The sequence below is a fragment of the Camellia sinensis genome, chromosome 6, assembly GCF_055761805.1.
Source record: "Camellia sinensis isolate YWXY chromosome 6, ASM5576180v1, whole genome shotgun sequence".
NCBI lineage: Eukaryota > Viridiplantae > Streptophyta > Magnoliopsida > Ericales > Theaceae > Camellia > Camellia sinensis.
Genome location: NC_138966.1, coordinates 13,181,400 through 13,200,177, shown reverse-complemented (window position 1 = coordinate 13,200,177; position 18,778 = coordinate 13,181,400). Strand labels below are relative to the sequence as shown.

Here is an 18,778-nt window from a genome sequence, read left to right as displayed (position 1 = left end):
AAAAAATTTGGGACCTCTAGCATTTTCCTTATTTATAATGTTACGGTAAGGGGTTGGGACTTAGTTGATTAATTTATAAACAAACCAATAACTCACATGTAACATTTCACATCATTGAGCATAAATTTAAAAATAATATTTCTGTAGTCTTACGCATTTTTCACTTTTAAGATTTATTAGATTATATCAATCAATAAAATAACTTATGATAGTGATCTAACCAATTATATACTGAGATCTAATTAACAATTAAATGCTTTCAGAAAATGAAATACTTGTTAGATTTATTTATTTATTTATTTATTTTAAAAAAAATTATGTTCAATTAATAATGTACCAAGACTAATTTACTAGTTTTTTATGCACATACCTTAGCCTCCCTGGGCAAATTTCCGAATTCCGGCCTTTACTGCTAGTATCATAAATATTATTATTTTGTGCAAATTACCTTTTTTTACCTTTGTAATTTGCCTTGAATTTTACTTCGGTCGTATTATTTCAATTTTAATAGTTTGGTCCGTATATGTTAAGTCCAGTTTTGAGTTTATCCATTCAAATTTCTGTTAATTTTTTATGAGGTTTATTACATTTTATACTCCTAAATTATCGTCAAATTATCTATTTTGTCTCTGAATTGTCAATTGTATCTATTTAGTTCTTAAACTATCAATTGAATTCATTAAGTCCCTAATGTATTTAATTTAAACTTATTTACTTCGTAAAAGGATCACAAAAATAAAATATAAGTCCATAAATATTATAAATTAGTAAAAGATCCTATCTAATTAAAATTTTATTTAGAAAAATCTTAAATTTGTATTTAGTCTTTAAAAAGTGGGCGCCAATCCATATATTGAATTTCTTTTATAAGGATAACGGTACTTATCCATAATATTTTTTTATTTATCTTTTACAATGGATATGTACTTACATTTATCTCATATTATATACCAGATAATTTCGTTTATAATTTCTAATTGATTGCTTTTAAGTTTTTCTCTAAGTTCTTTTTATTATTTAATTAATGTATTATTTGGTTCTATTACTATTTGTAGAGAAGTGCTATTATTTAAATTATCTAATTCCACTTCTTCAGTATATCCAATATTCATATAAGTTATTGGCAAAACTAAAAAATCAGACTCTAATATTAATTTAAACATACAACGACGCAAAATACATTTTAAAGACAAAATAAAAATTTATAAGATTTTTTCTGTAATAAAATCTTAATTGGGTCTATTTTATAATACGTATGGGCACATATTTTATTTTTGTAATCCTCTCAGGAATTAAATATGTTTTAATTAAATATTTTAAGAACTTATTCGTAAATTCAATTGATAGCTTAAGACTAAATAGACTTTGATTTATATACTTTAGGATTAAATAGATTCAATTGATAGTTCATGAACTAAATAGATAATTTGGTGATAACTTAAGGATAAAAAGTGCAATCCATCCTTTTTTATATGTGTAAACCTCAAGAGGCACTGACAAATATTTTGAAATTGTTAATTTTAATCTCTGAGTTGAATGGAAGAACCAAATTGAAACTAAAATTTAAGTGTAAGAATGAAATTATTTAATTTGAAATAATAAGAACAACAAAAATAAAATTTGAGTCAAATAATATGAATTAAAAATGTAATTTACCCTATTATTTTTATGTATTTTTATGATGTATGTATGCTTTTTGAACAGGCATATTGAGGGTTGATCTCAATCGTTGTTTTGTAGCCTCAGCAGGCCGGCCGTAAGATAGCGGGATTGGGAGTGGGTGCTGAATGGTTTATTTCGACTCTATTTTGATTATTTGAATCCTACGTATTATAAGATTTGTTGAGTATATTATTTTTATAAAAATAAAATTAAACGAACAAATATAATCATATGATCAAGACAAATAATAATCCTAAAAAATTATTAAAATCATACTAACCGTTTATTTTTTTAAACATAAACTGTTGGTATACCTCCTTATTGGAGTGTGGGACCCAATTGGTTTGTTAAAGAATTTTAATTTGACTTGGTTTAGGTATAATATATTTTTATATATTATATTTGTAGAGGCCCAATTCAATCTAGAAATAATTAAGATTTGATTACAAAACCCTAGATTCACAATATAATTTTCTTGTTGGTGTATTGTTTTTCCCCAAGAGAAAAGTGCGGCTGCTATAACGTTTTTGGGGTTCGTGCCAATTAATCCATCTTTGGTGATTTTTTGGTTCGGAGTCACAGTGCTTGAATTCAAGTCAGTGGATTGGTTTCGGCAGTCATTGTGCGTTTGATTTGGGTCGTTATTTTGGGTTTTCTACAACTCTGATTCTGAAGATTTTGGTTCATCTATTTGGTGAGGTCTTTCCTCTTTGTTTATTTGTGATTATTTGAAATTCACCTAAGGGTGGTTTTGTGAGACCATTAGTGTCTCGTTTGTAATCGTTTGGAACTTATTTGGTTGATAGTGGAATCGGATTTCGATCCCGTGGACGTACCTCACATTGAGGGAACCACGTAAAAATTCTTACGTTGCCTTTGATTTAATTTTTCCGCATTAGTTTTTATTCCCATTGATTGATTTACTTGTGGGGAATCACATCGATTTTCCCTAACAACTGGTATCAGAGCATACGAATTATTTGGGTTTAATTATTTGTGTAAATCAATGGAGGGGAATGTGGGTCGTATGTCTAGCTTCAATGGAAGCAATTGGGTAACTTGAAAAACTAAAATGAAGGACCTATTATTTTGTAAAGATTTGTATGGACCCATTGAGGGTGATAGTGGCAAACCCGAGGGTATAAAAGATGATGAATGGAATACGCTTAATCGAAAAGCCGTTGGTGTTATCCGTCAATGGATTGATGACAGTGTGTTTCATCATGTTGCTACTGAAACTTCAGCACATGATTTATGGAAAAAATTAGAGGGACTTTATGATAGGAAATCAGTCACAAATAAAGCTTTTCTGTTTCGTAAGTTGGTTAATTTAAAATATAAAGAGGGCAGCCCTATTCCGGAACATCTGAATGAAATAAAGAGTATTGTTAACCAACTTGCTTCTATGAAAATTATTTTTGATGATGAGTTGCAGGCTTTGATACTACTTAGTTCTTTGCCCGAAAGTTGGGAGACTTTGGTTGTGACCGTCAGTAATTCGGTGCCCGATGGAGTTGTCACAATGGGCCAAGTCACTAGTAGCCTGTTGAATGAAGAAACTAGAAGAAAATCAGTAGGTTCCTCTTATTCGGAAGTATTCGTTGTGAGAGGCCGAAGCAAAACAAGAGGGAGGAGTAAAACTTCTCATGGTCGTGATCAAAGCTATGACAAATCGAAAGATGGTTCTTTTTCAAAGAAAAACATTGAGTGTTATTATTGCCATGAGAAAGGGCACATGAAGCGGGAATGCCGAAAGCTCAAGAATAAGGGAAAAAGGCGTGACAAAAGTGTGGACAAGAACCAAGAAGACACAACGGCAGTTACTAACAATGGTGATCTCATGGTCGTTTGTGAAGATGATTGTATCAATTTTGTGGGCCAAGAGAGTAATTGGATGATTGATTCTGGTGCTTCTTTTCATGTGACTTCTCGAGTTGATTTCTTCACTACCTACATCGAAGGAGATTATGGTTTTGTTCGAATGGGTAATGAAGGTTTGTCCAAGATTATTGGTATGGGTGATGTTTTCTTGGAAACAAATTTGGGCTGCAAGTTGTTGCTTGAAGATGTGAGGCATGTTCCCGACATTCGCCTTAATTTGATCTCTACTGGGAAGGTAGATGATGAAGGTTTCAACAACAAATTTGGTGATGGAATATAGAAGCTCACAAAGGGTTCTTTGGTGGTGGCTAAGTGCAAAAAGACTCATACACTTTATTCGATGCAAGGAAAAATTTGTAAAGGTGTTGTCAGTGCACTTGAAAATGATACTTCTACTGAATTGTGGCACAGACGACTTGGGCATATGAGTGAAAAGGGGCTACAAGTTTTGTTCAAGATAGAGCTTCTCCCCGGTTTGAAAGGTACAAATCTTAAAACTTGTGTTCATTGTTTAGTGGGTAAACAACATAGAGTTTTATTTCATTAAAATGTTGGTTCTAGAAAAGAAAATGTGTTGGAGTTGATTCATTCGGATGTTTGTGGTTCTTTAAAAGTTAGAACACATGGTGGTGCACTTTATTTTGTTACTTTCATTGATAATTATTCAAGGAAAGTTTGGGCTTTTCTACTAAAAACTAAAGATCAAGTCCTAGAAGTATTTAAGCATTTTCAAGCCATGGTTGAAAGAGAAACAGGGCAGAAATTGAAGTGCATTCGATCAGACAATGGTGGTGAATACATTGGGCCATTTGATGAGTATTGTTGTAGCCAAGGTATTCGGCATCAAAAGACAGTTAAGAAGACTCCTCAACAAAATGGAGTTGCTGAGAGGATGAATCGCACCGTTGTGGAAAGAACAAGGTGTTTGCTTTCACAAGCTAAATTGCCAAGATCCTTTTGGGGTGAGGCATTGAAGACAACGGTTGACGTGATCAATTTGTCACCTTCCTATCCTTTGAATGGTAATGTTTCAGAAAGAGTTTGGACCAGTAAAGATGTGTCTTATGAGCACTTGAGAGTGTTTGGTTGCCGAGCTTTTGTTCACATTCCAAAAGATGAGAGGTCCAAGCTTGATAGCAAGTCAAGACAATGTATTTTTCTTGGCTATGGGCGTGATGAATTCGGGTATAGATTGTGGGATCCGGTCGACAAGAAAATCATTCGAAGCCGTGATGTTGTGTTTCTTGAAGACCAAACAATTGAAGACTTTGACAAAGGTGATCAACCAGAGCCAAAAACTAGTGATCTCATTGACATGGATCCCTCTCCTTCATCTTTAGTTGATGATGAAAATGGGGGAGATGTGCAGCCACCTATTGAAGACGTGGAGGATGATGCTAATCCTAATGAAGTTGAGCCAGAAATTGAGGAAGAGCATCCAACTCAAGTACCGTCACCACAACTTGAGTTGAGAAAATTTACAAGGGACCGACAACCTTCAAGAAAGTATCCTCCCAATGAATTTGTGTTGATTTCCGATCAAGGGGAGCCTGAGAGCTACCAAGAAGCAATTGAGCATGCAAAGAAAGATGATTGGAAAAAGGCCATGGAAGAGGAGATGAATTCCTTACTTAAAAATCACACTTATGATTTAGTGAAGTTGCCTAAAGAGAGGAAAATTCTGAAAAATAAGTGGGTCTTCAAATTGAAGAATAATGGCAAGAATCTGAGGTACAAGGCACGTCTTGTTGTGAAAGGCTTTGGGCAAAAGAAAAATATTCATGATTTTGATGAAATTTTCTCACTGGTTGTAAAGATGTCATCTATTCGGGTTGTACTTGGCATGGCCGCAAGTATGAACCTTGAAGTTGAGCAACTTGATGTAAAGACCGCATTTCTTCATGGTGACCTTGAAGAAGAAATTTACATGGAGCAACCGGAAGGTTTTGTAGAGAAAGGGAAAGAGAAATTTGTTTGCAAATTGAAGAAAAGTTTGTATGGTCTCAAGCAAGCCCCGCGACAATGGTACAAAAAATTTGACTCTTTCATGATGAATAATGGTTTTTCTAAAACTACTTCGGACCATTGTGTGTTTGTGAAAAAATTTTCGGATGGTAAATTTATTAACGTAGTCTTGTTGTAAGTTACAGATGTCTAATTAACTTGAATTTTTTCATAGATAATCTGCTCAACACATCCTACACTATGAACATTTCGGATCATTAAAATAAATTTAAAACTTACCTTCATGAACTCACAACATAATACTATGCCTATAAGACGCATCACCAACCTCATTGCCAAGATAGGGTAGTTGATGATCTCGAGACAATGCTATCAATAAGTAATAGAGGAAATTGCAAATCAGCGAAACAGTAAAAAAATAATTACACCTTAGATCAAAACTTATTCTGGTGTCATTCTGACACATATGAAGGAATTGCACCATTTATACAGAACATTTGCATCACTATAAAAATGTAAAGTATCCCAATATTCTTTTACTGCCTCATTGATTTGTAATTTCCCCTAAGTAATATAGGAACAACAAAAACAACCTTAATTACAGCAGTCCGGCATAGTAAGAAAAAACAAAACAAAAACAAACAAATGAGCATATATTGACAAGATTATATTCCACTCTATGATGGTCCATCCAACGTACATCATTTTCCTAGTTTTCTCTTTTCATCATTTGTCTTTCCAAATATATATAAAGTTTGTTCTTCATGGGCTACTTGGGTTGGGTCTTAATAGTACACAAGTGTGCAGTTTGATGATATCTAATCAATCTCAATACTAATTACCGTTAGTTAGTTATGGCTTATGAGGGAGATAGATCTCTCGAGCAAACTCCAACATGGGCTGTTGCGGTAGTCTGCGCCATGTTTGTGATCGTCTCTATTCTTATTGAGCATGGCCTTCATTCTCTTGGCAAGGTATTTTGCTTCCTCTGCATTTCAAAACTTTAAAGTGTGTATTCATTTCCATTAATTTTCAACTATGTTTATGGATACAATAAGTCTATTTGGCTGTGTTTTTGTTTTTTTGTTTTCAATTTTTTAGAAAACACACAAAACATGTTTGGCAAATTGTTCCTCAAAATTGCTTTTGATTTTTTTTTTTTTTTTGTAAATTTTTTTCTTAAAACAATCCAATTTTAGGAAAAAATAAAAATTATTTCAAATTTTCGAAAAGCTAGACCCATCCAATTCAGGTTACTGGGCCACTATAGACTCATATTGATAATTTGAGAGTTTTTTATTTTTTATTTTTTTTATGTCACTACAAAATATAAGAATTTTAGGGATCAAATTTTTTATTTTTAAAAGTGAAATTTTGTTGTAAAAATCATCAGGAGACTAGTTCTTGTCGTCAAAGATTTGTCATTAAAATTTCATTCCAAAAAGTTTTTTTTAAAAAAATACCTTTACCGACAAAATTTTGAAAATGTCGCTAACAAATGCACTTTTAAGATTAAAAAAAATTGTGCGCTTATTTTATTTTATTGTTTTAGACGAAAATTTTGATCCAAAATAGATAGTAATTAATCACTAAATGTCTAATTTTGTTGCTAAAAATATAACAATAACACTTAATAATTAAGATATTTCGTTCTTAAAATGTCATTTTGTGCCTAAATATTTGTCTCTAAAATTTTAATTTGTTGCAATGTGTAAAATTCATCTGTGAAAAAAATCATATTCATTTTGATAAATAATCATATAATTTCATCATATTTGTTTGTAAAAAATGAACGACCGAAACGACTTTCAAATTATACAGTTCATTTTTATTTTATTTTTTGTAGTCAAATTTAATGAAATATGGTGATTATTATTATTGGATTAATTTAATTTATGAATTATCTACACTGAGGAGTCCAAAAAATGAATGGAATGGATCATTAAAATGCAACCTATGTAGCTCTACAAGAGGTGGACTATATGTTCCGATCCTTTTCAAAAACTAGAGAGAAGCTCTATTCTTTCAAAAAATTATTTTTACACAGAGAAAAAAAATTAAACCAATAACTGTTTTTGAACATTTCTCTATTTTGTAGTCGAAAAAAAAAAAATGAGCATGTCATAATTTCTGCAAGAAACATTTACGTGCTTGTCATACATTTACAATTATAAATCACTTGATGATTGTTTTGCTTTGATCATGAAAGGATTAAGCAGGCCACACACACATTATTCCATATGAATTTTTTGTATAAAAATTAATAATATATATTGTGACTTTCTTTTTGTAATGGCAGTGGTTCCACAAACGCCACAACAAAGCCATGATTGAAGCCTTGGAGAAAATCAAAGCTGGTTAGCCATTCAACTTTGCTCTTTCTTCATTGAGTCACACTACACATCATACATACATAGAAAAATTTCACAGAATTTTACACACAATTTTTATTTATTTATTTTTTGTTATTTTGTAATGCAGAGTTGATGCTTTTAGGGTTCATATCGCTACTACTTACTGTGGGAATGACCTATATCTCAAAGATATGCATTCCTATGAAGTTAGGATACACAATGCTTCCATGTATCAAGAACCACTACAATGCTGGAGATACCACAAAAAAGGATTATTGTGGTAAAAAAGTAAGATATAGTTTTAAATATTGGTGAAGATGGCAACATAATGGTATTAAGAGTATCGAATGATATGTCTCGGTAATTGAGTTTAGCGATCATAAATTTTTTAAACTTGCCAATTGCAAAAAAAGTTTTATAGCAAACGAATTGAACGTATCAAATGTGAGTGAGTTGTATTGAGATCACATATGATTTTTATTTCAACCAGTGTTTCAAAATATATTAGTATTGAAATGACAAAAATCTTATATTCCTATTAGTCAATACAATATATATTGGTCGATATTTAAAATTATAACTTTTGATTTTAAAAATTGGCCCTAGAATTGTGTTTTTTTGTGGGTCCAAACAAGTGACATTAGTTTTATCATATAGTAATTATTAATACAAGTATTTGAAAATTATTTGGGGTTTAATTCATGCTTGTTTTATTTGTGTAATATTTTTTTAGGGCAAAGTGTCACTAATTTCATACTCAGGGGTCCATCAATTGCATATATTTATATTCGTCCTCGCTGTTTTTCACGTCCTATACAGTGTCATCATCATGGCTCTGGCGCAAGCTAAAGTAAGTATTTTTCAAACAAGAAATTTCTATATTTGCTTTTAGCTCATTTGTAAATATCACCTGGCTAGGCCTCGTTTGGGAACAGATTAATTTAGTAACTTTTTGGCTAATTGGCTTAAAAAGTAGGTAAAAAAAACTTGTATGTTTGGGATGACTTTTTGACTAATTACGAAAAGCCGTGCAAAAAGTAGAGAGAAGCCGTAATTGTTGACTGTTTGGTATGACTAATTGGCTAATTGACTAATTTAATAACTTTTTGGCTAGTTGGCTAAAAAGGTAACATCCCAAACGAGGCCTTGTTTTGGTAAGGAAGGAAAAATATAAGACAATAAAATGAAGGGAAAAAATATATTATTATTTTTTATTTTAGTTGATTGGATTTATTTATTTTGCCTAAGTAGGATGTTAACAGATTAGTTAGCGCATACGTTCAACACTTTTTCATAATCTTGAACACTAATGCTGTGTTTGGTTGGAGTTTTTGAGGTGGGATTTGGAAAAGGAATGAGAAATGTAATCCTATTTATGTTTGGTTATAATAAAAAATATATGGGAAAAGAAAGGGGGTGAGAAATAAATAAAGAAATAGGATACCTTTTAGGACATCAATTCTATTTTATAACCAACACAACCAAACATAGTTGGGATTTGGAATTCTATTAATTCTTTCTCCTTTTCCTTTCATTTCCATTTCCCTTTCCATTTCCCTTCCCAAATCCCCCAACCAAACACAGCGTAAAACTTTCTTGGAATTTCTTGAACTTAGTTTTTATTTTTATTTATTTTTTTAACTTAGTTGATTGGATTAGAAAAAATGTTTTTTTTTTTTAAAAAAAAAGTAAATAGAAATTTAAAGAAGAATTATTTTTCTCTAATATTAAGGTGATCATATATAAGTAACATACGATATGGCGCTTTGTATGACACTAAACAGATGAAGTGTCGAAGTGATGTTAATAGTGTCATGTGACCCACATCATACTAAATATGAATCCTCTTAAAATTCTCAAATTATTTTTGTTTGATTAACTTTAAATATATATATACATATGTGTTAAGTAAGTTAATTTCTGTTTTATTTTTTATTCAACAAGATTCATGTAAAAGAGCAAATGTCAATAAAGCTTGAATTTGTGTATGTTTTGTTGTGTTGTGGGGGATGTTAACCAGGTGAAGAAATGGAAGGATTGGGAGTCAGAAACCTCCTCTTTGGAATATCAGTTCACAAATGGTGATTCATTTCCCTGCTCATTTCATTCAACTATATACATACATATCTTACCAAAAAATTATTTAATCATTATTGTATGAAGGTTTGGGTTGAGCTTACCGGGGCCGTATGGTTTAACATAGAGCTAACCCAATGATTCAGCCCGGTACTAACATTATCGTTGACCGAAATGCTCCAACGGGGCCAACAAATGGACTAACTGTAGATGTAATATGGTTTTTGTGATTATTATGCATGCAGATCCAACAAGATTCAGGTTTACTCATCAAACTTCATTTGTGAGACGTCATGCTGGTTTCTCTAGAACTCCAGGCATCAGATGGATTGTAAGTTTAAATCATAAATACAACTTCATGATTATATTTAAATTTATTTGGTATAATGTGAGTCATATTCTTAATCAACTTTATTTTGGATCATTTTTAGAGTAGATTTTCAAACTCATGGCTTTTTGTTTCTATTTTTTTTTTTTTTTTAATTTTTATGAAAATTTTAAAATGTCATGAGAAAGGAATGATTATGAATTGCACAATTTTGTCACGCATACGTTCAGGTGGCATTCTTCAGGCAATTCTTTGGTTCGGTAACAAAGGTGGATTATATGACTATGCGCCATGGCTTTATCAACGTAAGTGCGCTTCAATCTTTGGTATTTTGCTTCTATGTTTCTCCAATTGAGTCCGCAAAATTGGAAAACTACTTTCTCCGGCATAATAGTATATGGGAAGTAAAGTGAAGATTTTTCAAAAAAAAATATTTTAGATATATAATGGCCTCCCTCTATTTATAAGCATGATCTATTTCTAGTATGTGTGTCCTAACAACAAAGTTTTGTCAAATATAAATATGTAGAAACATTTTGCTCCAAATAGCAAATTCGATTTCCATAAATACATCAAGAGATCTATGGAAGATGACTTCAAGGTGGTTGTGGGAATAAGGTATCTTTCCCAAATCCCTTTCTACTTCACTTTCATTGTCAACATCATTCAATGCCTTAATATCTGCTAAAAATTTTTGTTGATTTTTTGCAGTATTCCACTCTGGATTTTCGCTTTCATCTTACTGCTTCTGAATGTTTACCGTAAGAAAATTTCTCCTTTTTTATTCTTGTTTCATACCATATTTTCATGATTGAATCCATGATATATAGCTTTATAATCGTGATATATATTTATTTTGTAAAAATGGTTCAGGATGGTACACACTTGCTTGGATCTCCTTGGTGCCACTCAGTGTAAGACATAAATATATGCATCACAAACTTTTCTGTTCCATTGTAGAACATGTTTGTTTTTCTGCTAATTGTCTCTGTTAATTTATGTTTATGTATCTATTCTTCAGATACTTCTGTTAGTGGGCACAAAACTGGAACTAGTTATAACGGAGATGGCTCAACAGATTGATGACCGGACTAGTGTAGTCAGAGGAGCTCCAACTGTGGAACCAAGCAACAGTTTTTTCTGGTTTAATAGACCCCAGTGGATCCTCATCTTGATCCATCTTACCTTGTTCCAGGTTAACTTTTTAGCACTACTACCATACACAAAGAAACACTCAGAGAAGTTATTTCTTAATTTGATTTCTTTTTCCCCTTTAATTCAAGTGAAAATTACATTCATTTCAAGAAATATTGATTATTAATACAATATCCACATTCCTAACTATAAGCCTTTGGTACAAATTATTATTGTAAAGACCATTTTTCCAATCTTGAGAGGTACGTGTGGCTTTCTCAAACAACTAAGAAAGTCATAATGAGGAATACCTGTTGAGTAAATTATTCATGTTAAAAAATCAGATTGATTGGATATTAATAGCATTCTTGAAAAAAAAAAAAAAATTAATTTTTTACATGAATGATCTAACTAGTATGCTCTACAAAATGAACAATTCAAGTCATTGAAATGGGTTTGGAGTGAATCCCACCAAAGGATACAACAGATGCTAGTGTACCTAAAGGCATGGCAGGTACCCTCTGAAATTCTCATTATTACATAGTTGGATCAAGGGACAGAAATTTAAGTTTGATTTCAAAGGTGGAAATGTACCTTCAAAATGCTAAAACTAAACTCAACAACATTCTACATTTTTGACATATATAACAATATTTTTCAGTAGCTTGGTCAAGCGTATTGACTCCTACGACTACTGTTGTCTTCTCTGCAGAATGCGTTCCAGATGGCATATTTCTTATGGACATGGGTAATTGATTCTTAAATAAATTGCAAAAATCAAGGTTTTTTTTTATCAGTTTGATCATTTTTTCAATTAGTGAGAGATGTCAAATGAACTGGCTTAAATGAAATTATAATGCAGTATGAGTTCGGGTTTAAATCATGCTTCCACGAAAGCTTGTACATACTTTTGCCAAGAATTTTGCTCGGGGTAGCTCTGCAGTTCGTGTGCAGCTATATTACCTTCCCTCTTTATGCCTTGGTGACTCAAGTAAGTTCGTGTGTGCAGCTATAACAGTTTTTAATTTTTATTTAAATTTTATGTTATGATGGAATCAGACATTAAGAAATAATTTACGAAAAATAAGCACACAAGTGTGCAAGTATTTACATGATTCGATTGTAAATCTACGTTCAAGGGTGAAGAACAACAGAGGAATTTCATAAATATAGAGAACACAATGAATCGACTACCTCAATGCAACTATATGTGACAGAAGCTGTCAAAACCATACACAAAGCCACAGAACCCAATATATACAAGGATCCCAATAGTGCCAAATTGAGACAAAAAAGACCCAAATACACATACCATTTACCTCGCCATTTACCCATTAATCAGGTGATAATCCAAGTTAGATTCGAGACATATCCACAAAATTCTTCTCATTAAATGTTCAAACAATTTCTTAATTACATCTCACATTTTGAATGGATACATGGATGGTTCAAACAATTTCTTATCAAATGTTCTTACATCTCAAATGTTTAAAACATTTCACACATACCCATTAATGGTTTGTGATGTATGTATATGTAGATGGGATCTCACATGAAGAAAGCAATTTTTGAGGAGCAGACAGCAAAGGCTCTGAAGAAATGGCAGAAGGCTGCTAAGGATAGAAAGAAACTAAGAAAAAAGGAAGGAGGAACACAAGATAATTCTGTTTCCGGGTTAACGAGTGGTGAAAATACACCAAGCCGAGGCTCATCACCCGTATATTTGCTCCACAAGCACAAAGTATCCTCAAGTGCAGGACCAGAACTCGAAAGTGTTCCCAGTTCTCCGAGATCTTACCAATCTGATCTTGATACTGAGCTCTCAGAAACTGAGATTTTCGCTCATGGTAGGCATGATTCAACGACAAGACCTCATGTTAAATCACAAAGAAATGATCATGAATCTCATAGTATTGATTTTTCATTTGTTAAGCCTTAGACAAAAGTAAATACATCTGATCATAACAATCCAAACCATAGATAGATTCATGTGTTGTTGTTACAATAAGTTCATTGACTATTCTTTTTAGTTTATGTTTGGAATTCTTAATAAAATGTTATACACTAATTGTCCATTTTCTCTGTATATGATTGGTAGTTGTACTTCCTTCATGACAAGGCAGGTGGCAGGCCAGCCACTTCTGAGGATTGGCTTGTTAGTTGTGACCAAATTTTTGAATAAAGAAATTTCCATTTTTAGTTGGTGCAACTAAATTTCTATGAAGGTGTCATTTTGAAGTGATTCTTAATATGTTACTTGTGAAATATGCCTTGGACTTTATTTATTTATTTTTGTTAATTTCCTTTGGACTTTATTAAACAAGAGTATATCTAGCTACTTTCATTTTTTAAAGAAAAAAAAATGATTATGGTGAGTCTTACATATACAATAACCAATAACTTTTGTTGGATGGATATAAAAAAGTAGGCAAAATTTATCCATTGACAACCCTAATAAAAAAATCTTTTTTTTTTTTGTTAACAAGTTGCTGATGTAAATACTCAGGCCTCGTTTGGGGACTAGCTGGTTTAGCCAAAAAGTCAAAAAGTTAAGCCAAAAAATCAACAACTCATACAAAAAAGTCAAAGATTCTCTTTTCTTTCTACTTTTTGCACATCTTTTCGTAAAAAGCTAAAAAATCATCCCAAACATACTAATTTTTTTAACTCATATTTTAGCTAAATAATCAAAAAATTACTAAATTAGTCTGTTCTCAAATGAGGCTAATACATACCTTTTGCAACCACCATGTGATGACAAATGGAGAGAGGGGGTGAGTTGGTTGAGAAACGTGTTCTCAATTTTTAGGATTTGGATCTTAATAATAAGTGGGCGTAATGAGACTTTTTGTGGTGTAAATAGAGAGTCATCCAACCCTTAACCCAGCGAACAATTGACACAATGTTAAAAATTCAATGATAAAATTGGTATAATTAAATAAATAAAAAAACCAAATTAATATAAGAAGCAATATAGATATAATTTAATCCCCAACTTATTAGAAAAACAAACAATATATTAATTCCAAACCAAAAGTCGTAGTCAGGTACAGCGCATATCGTCACTACCATGTTGCCTCTGGATTATGAAAATGAAGCTTATCAAGAAAGCATTTGCAATAAAAACAACAAAAACTTTAGAACAAGTATCTCTAGGTCCATCATGATGTTAATTAAACAAAGAACAAGTCTGGAGTTCCAGACTTAGCCACTTAAATTTTTTTTTGGTGGAAGATTTTATGTAGTATAAGATTTATATATGGAAAATTTTATTTTGGGTAATTAAGTTTGGGTTGGTAATATTACTATAAACAAAGTAGAAAAACCAATAAATAATTTAATAATAAGGGCAGGCCACCTAAGTTAGGGAATCCCTCCAAGTCAAACTGTTTTTTTTTAAATTTTTTTATTATATTTTATTATTATATTTTATTATTATTAGGGCAAATTATATTAAACCTCTCAAATTCAAATTATTTGAATTTGAATATTAAGTCATTCTGTTAGTCATCTGTTAGATATTTGGATGAAAAATTATCAAATGTTGTGCACATTATATTAAATTTTTACAAAAGATAAATTAAGGTAATTTGGTCATAAAATTTAATATTGTAAATCAAAGTATAAAAAAATGCAGCGGATAAAATATTTAGATCATACCTTTAGATGATAGAACCTTGTGGGTAAATCACGTGCTTTCAGAATCTGATAAACCAACCCAGCAGTGAAGTGATATTACAGAATGAATATCACCCACACAAATCACAGTGCAAATGACTTGATCGTTGTTTTTGGGAGAGAGTCAGTATATGGGTAAAACTCAGATCATACGTTGTTTCTCTCTTAATCATTCATAACCCATATACCAGATATATAATATGTTATTATTATCTATCCATATCAGTAATGGAGATAATATCTGTATCCTGAGTGGTTATCCTAAATAGGTTTGAATTCAATTTCAAAACCTATTTGGATAAGATTCAAATTCAAATTCAAATGGTCATGCCACATGGGCGCCCATTACTAACATCTCTCACTCGCACATGAGTTGGCATGATACTGCCACATCTCTATCTCAATCTCCCAAAAAATAAACAATCTCATACTAGCCACTGCACCGTGCGACTGCTGAGAACACCTGCATGTGGGAGCTCTATACTAGAAACTCAAAATGAGCCAGCATAGAGACATCAACCCAAAAAAAAAACAGAAATAGTGTCTCATATACCCCAGACCCATCTAATTACACCGGTCCAAAAAAAACATCTCTAGCCCCTCAAAAAGAGCATGTTTGACCCTCTCAATTCTTGCAATATATTCACACTCAATTCGTCTCTCATACAGAGCGATGTGAGTTGCCGGCAGTGAATATACAACAGTGGCGTAATACTAGATGATCTTCCCTTTGCACTCATGCCATTTAGTTTAGGATTGACCGCTTTCCCAGTGATGTCCCTTAAGGCCGAATCATGCATGACCGCAGGCAACATACCAAAGTAGCAGAACATCAACCCCTTACCTTATGACATAGTCAAAAGTCACAAAAGGGTACATAAATGAAAGTCATATCAATAATGACACGTAAGACTCACACGGTGAGGAAGCAGGGATCCATTTTCTCACCTCATTACTCGGTCGCTAAGCACATATAGTATGATACATGCTACGGTGGAGTAACTCTTCCATAAAGAGTGACGTCATACTCGATACACCGTACAGATATTAGTCTAGTCGCTTTCTAGCGCCTAACCCAAATTCTCTATTTGCTCGCCTTCTAGGCGCCAAATGAGATCTCGCATCTGGCTAATCATAATAGGCACAACATGGAAAGTGGGTACTAACATCCATGTTTGGTCCTTAACATGACCTCATCTTGGTTATAACCAAGGCGACATACATAGTGGATGATTTAAGCCTCTCTTGGCTCCAAATAAAAATAAACCACCAGTCTCATCCTTGCTCGCTCCCAAGCGCCAAGGGCGATTGCTCGTGTGAGTGAGCCAATCTTGCCTGCTGACATCATCATTCGCTAATCATTATGACACAAACCATAATAGTGTCAACATCCCATTATCTCAAAATAAGTGATCAATTTAAAAAAAAAAAAATTGACCACAGCTTGCGCAATTATAGATTCTAAACATAAGCCTTATCAGCACCTCTTGCGATAAGTATATACAACGGAATCCACCATGTGCGCCTCACATGAAGCAATTTAAGATCACTACCTCTTGCGCAATAACCTCTCTAAAGATATTTTGGTGACCAATTTGCGTTCATTCTTAATGCGCCCAACTAGCACAGATGCGCCCAACTAGCTCATTGAATCTTACAAGGAGCAAATTAATATACTACTAGTAAAGCATTTTATCCACAGTCTAATGAGCAAGGTCAATGTCTAAACAACTCAGTTGACCATTTACCAAAGATAACACTTATCATGCCGAATATGCCCATATAGCGTACTTTAGGCTCCCACAATAAAGAAAAGATCAAGGAATATAGGTCATCTGTTTCTCCCAAAGACAATCCGAGGATTCACTCAATAGCTAAGGCTCTGGCTTTTACCGATAGGTAAGTCAATGGGTTTGCAATTTTGCATCTAGAATCGTTCTAGGATATTCCTTATGTAAGTCATTTAAGACAAACCAAGAATTTTCCTAAAACAATCCCTAAGGATCGTACATCCGAGCATATAAATTACATCACCCATGTCCATCATATCTAAAATAGAGGACTGCCCACCCTAGGTGGCGACAACCTTATAAATTCCTGGCTCATAATGACTAAGTAAGGAAAAAACTTCTTTTGGACCATTGATCATGTCTCAGTGGTCTTCATCGATCATCGTTGGCCTATCATGGCTTGACGAAATCTAAGAACCACTGTTTGGATAACTGCTTTAGGCTGTAAAAGATTTATTGGAACTAGCAACCTTTTTGCGCTCCTAACTTTTCACCATAAAAACAGAAGGTAAATCCCTACGGATCTACTTATCCAATTCTCCAACGAGAAGTTGGGTCACAATGTCCACAAATCAATGTTCCGAACTTATGTCAATCATAGCCTAAGTCAAAATAACCTCACTCCCCAGGATGAAGTCTTCTCATGGTCTACACTTTCCTCAATGGTGCGACTTTTCGGTATCTAGCGAGCCTTATGCCTCAACAATGACTATCCAAATTACGCATAAATTTAGAACAGTTTTGCGTCATAATGGAAAGTCAACCAAATTATAGAAATGGTTAATCCTCAAAGACTTTGTCTTAAACTGCGCAACATTGATCCACTTTTTAAAAACAGGGGACTAGAGCCTTTGGCATTATCCTAGGCTCTTTATCTTCTTGCGGAGCAATCATGAATGTTTCCCGCTCAATCACCCAGTGATGATGTGGAAAACTTTCACATTCGCTACCACGCAACTAAGAATGTAGAGTATTCTTCTCTAATGGAGTAATCCATTAGTAGGCACATCGCTCCCACTGTCAAGTTATTAATGACTGGACGAAACCAAGAAATAACCCTTTACGTGCGAAATTATAGAAGATCTCCTTTAAGATCAAACAATTCCATCGAATTGAGTATGATTGTATGTGTGATAGCATCTACTATACCAGGAATATCAATGAACCCGATTATTGCAATTGCTCAGGATACCCTTTTTTAGCTTCTAGGGTCTATTTCTTAGTTCAAGATCCCTCTTACTAACTGGAATCAAAGAATTAGTAGATCTGTTCCGTCCAAAATGGGAATGGGCTAGGGTTATGAACTTATAATCTATAATCTGATGATCGAGTCGATTCCATGATTATAAGTTCATTCCATACCGGACCAGACCGGATTGGAAATTTCTTTCCATTCTCAACTAGGCTACATAGAGCGCTATGCTTAGAATTCTCTATCTTATAGAGTTCCAAAAACTCTATTCACGTCACCTTTACTAATAAAACTTTATGTGACTTAGTTACACTACCACAAAGCTACTTACCTATATGCACATGACCCGGAGGGTTTGCATGACCGCATACAATAATGCGCCACACGACCCTTTGTGTTTACAAGACAGCATACAATAATGTGCTATAGAACCCTAGGTCTGAACTTCGCAATCTTATGAGAAGTAAAATAAAGATAAGCTGCTTAACGGTTACAGATCGCCCATAGATGGCTCTCCGCTAATCCATTACTCAAATGGAGTGTAAAATCTGATATGGAGGGCACTTAGTTAGGGATATAGGCAACAAACTAGTGCAATTCCCAATTGGGAAACATTTTGCGCCATTATCCACCTAACATTAACAATATTTAATTTCTTATCTCTACTACACCATTGTGTTGTTGAGTACTAGGAATAATCAATTTTCTAAGCGTCCAT

At 33.1% G+C, this 18,778-nt stretch overlaps 1 protein-coding gene across 1 annotated transcript; it reads left to right on the top strand.

Annotated features, from left to right (window-relative positions):
* The first annotated feature begins 6,283 nt into the window (after positions 1-6,283).
* Positions 6,284-13,473, top strand: LOC114286658 (MLO protein homolog 1). Its single transcript, XM_028229829.2, has 14 exons — positions 6,284-6,482; positions 7,808-7,865; positions 7,990-8,150; positions 8,596-8,712; positions 9,883-9,943; positions 10,184-10,269; positions 10,497-10,571; positions 10,796-10,884; positions 10,978-11,027; positions 11,140-11,180; positions 11,288-11,461; positions 12,113-12,148; positions 12,263-12,391; positions 12,941-13,473. The coding sequence occupies exons 1-14, from the start codon at positions 6,363-6,365 to the stop codon at positions 13,337-13,339; spliced, it is 1,596 nt and encodes a 531-aa protein (XP_028085630.1). The 5' UTR covers positions 6,284-6,362; the 3' UTR covers positions 13,340-13,473.
* The last annotated feature ends 5,305 nt before the right edge of the window (positions 13,474-18,778 follow it).

Excerpts from the sequence above, each read along its gene's own strand:
- LOC114286658 (XM_028229829.2), top strand. The coding sequence starts at position 6,363 with ATGGCTTATGAGGGAGATAGATCTCTCGAGCAAACTCCAACATGGGCT. Across the intron at positions 11,462-12,112 it reads TCCATCTTACCTTGTTCCAG|AATGCGTTCCAGATGGCATA; the intron begins GTTAACTTTTTA and ends TCTTCTCTGCAG. Across the intron at positions 12,149-12,262 it reads CATATTTCTTATGGACATGG|TATGAGTTCGGGTTTAAATC; the intron begins GTAATTGATTCT and ends ATTATAATGCAG.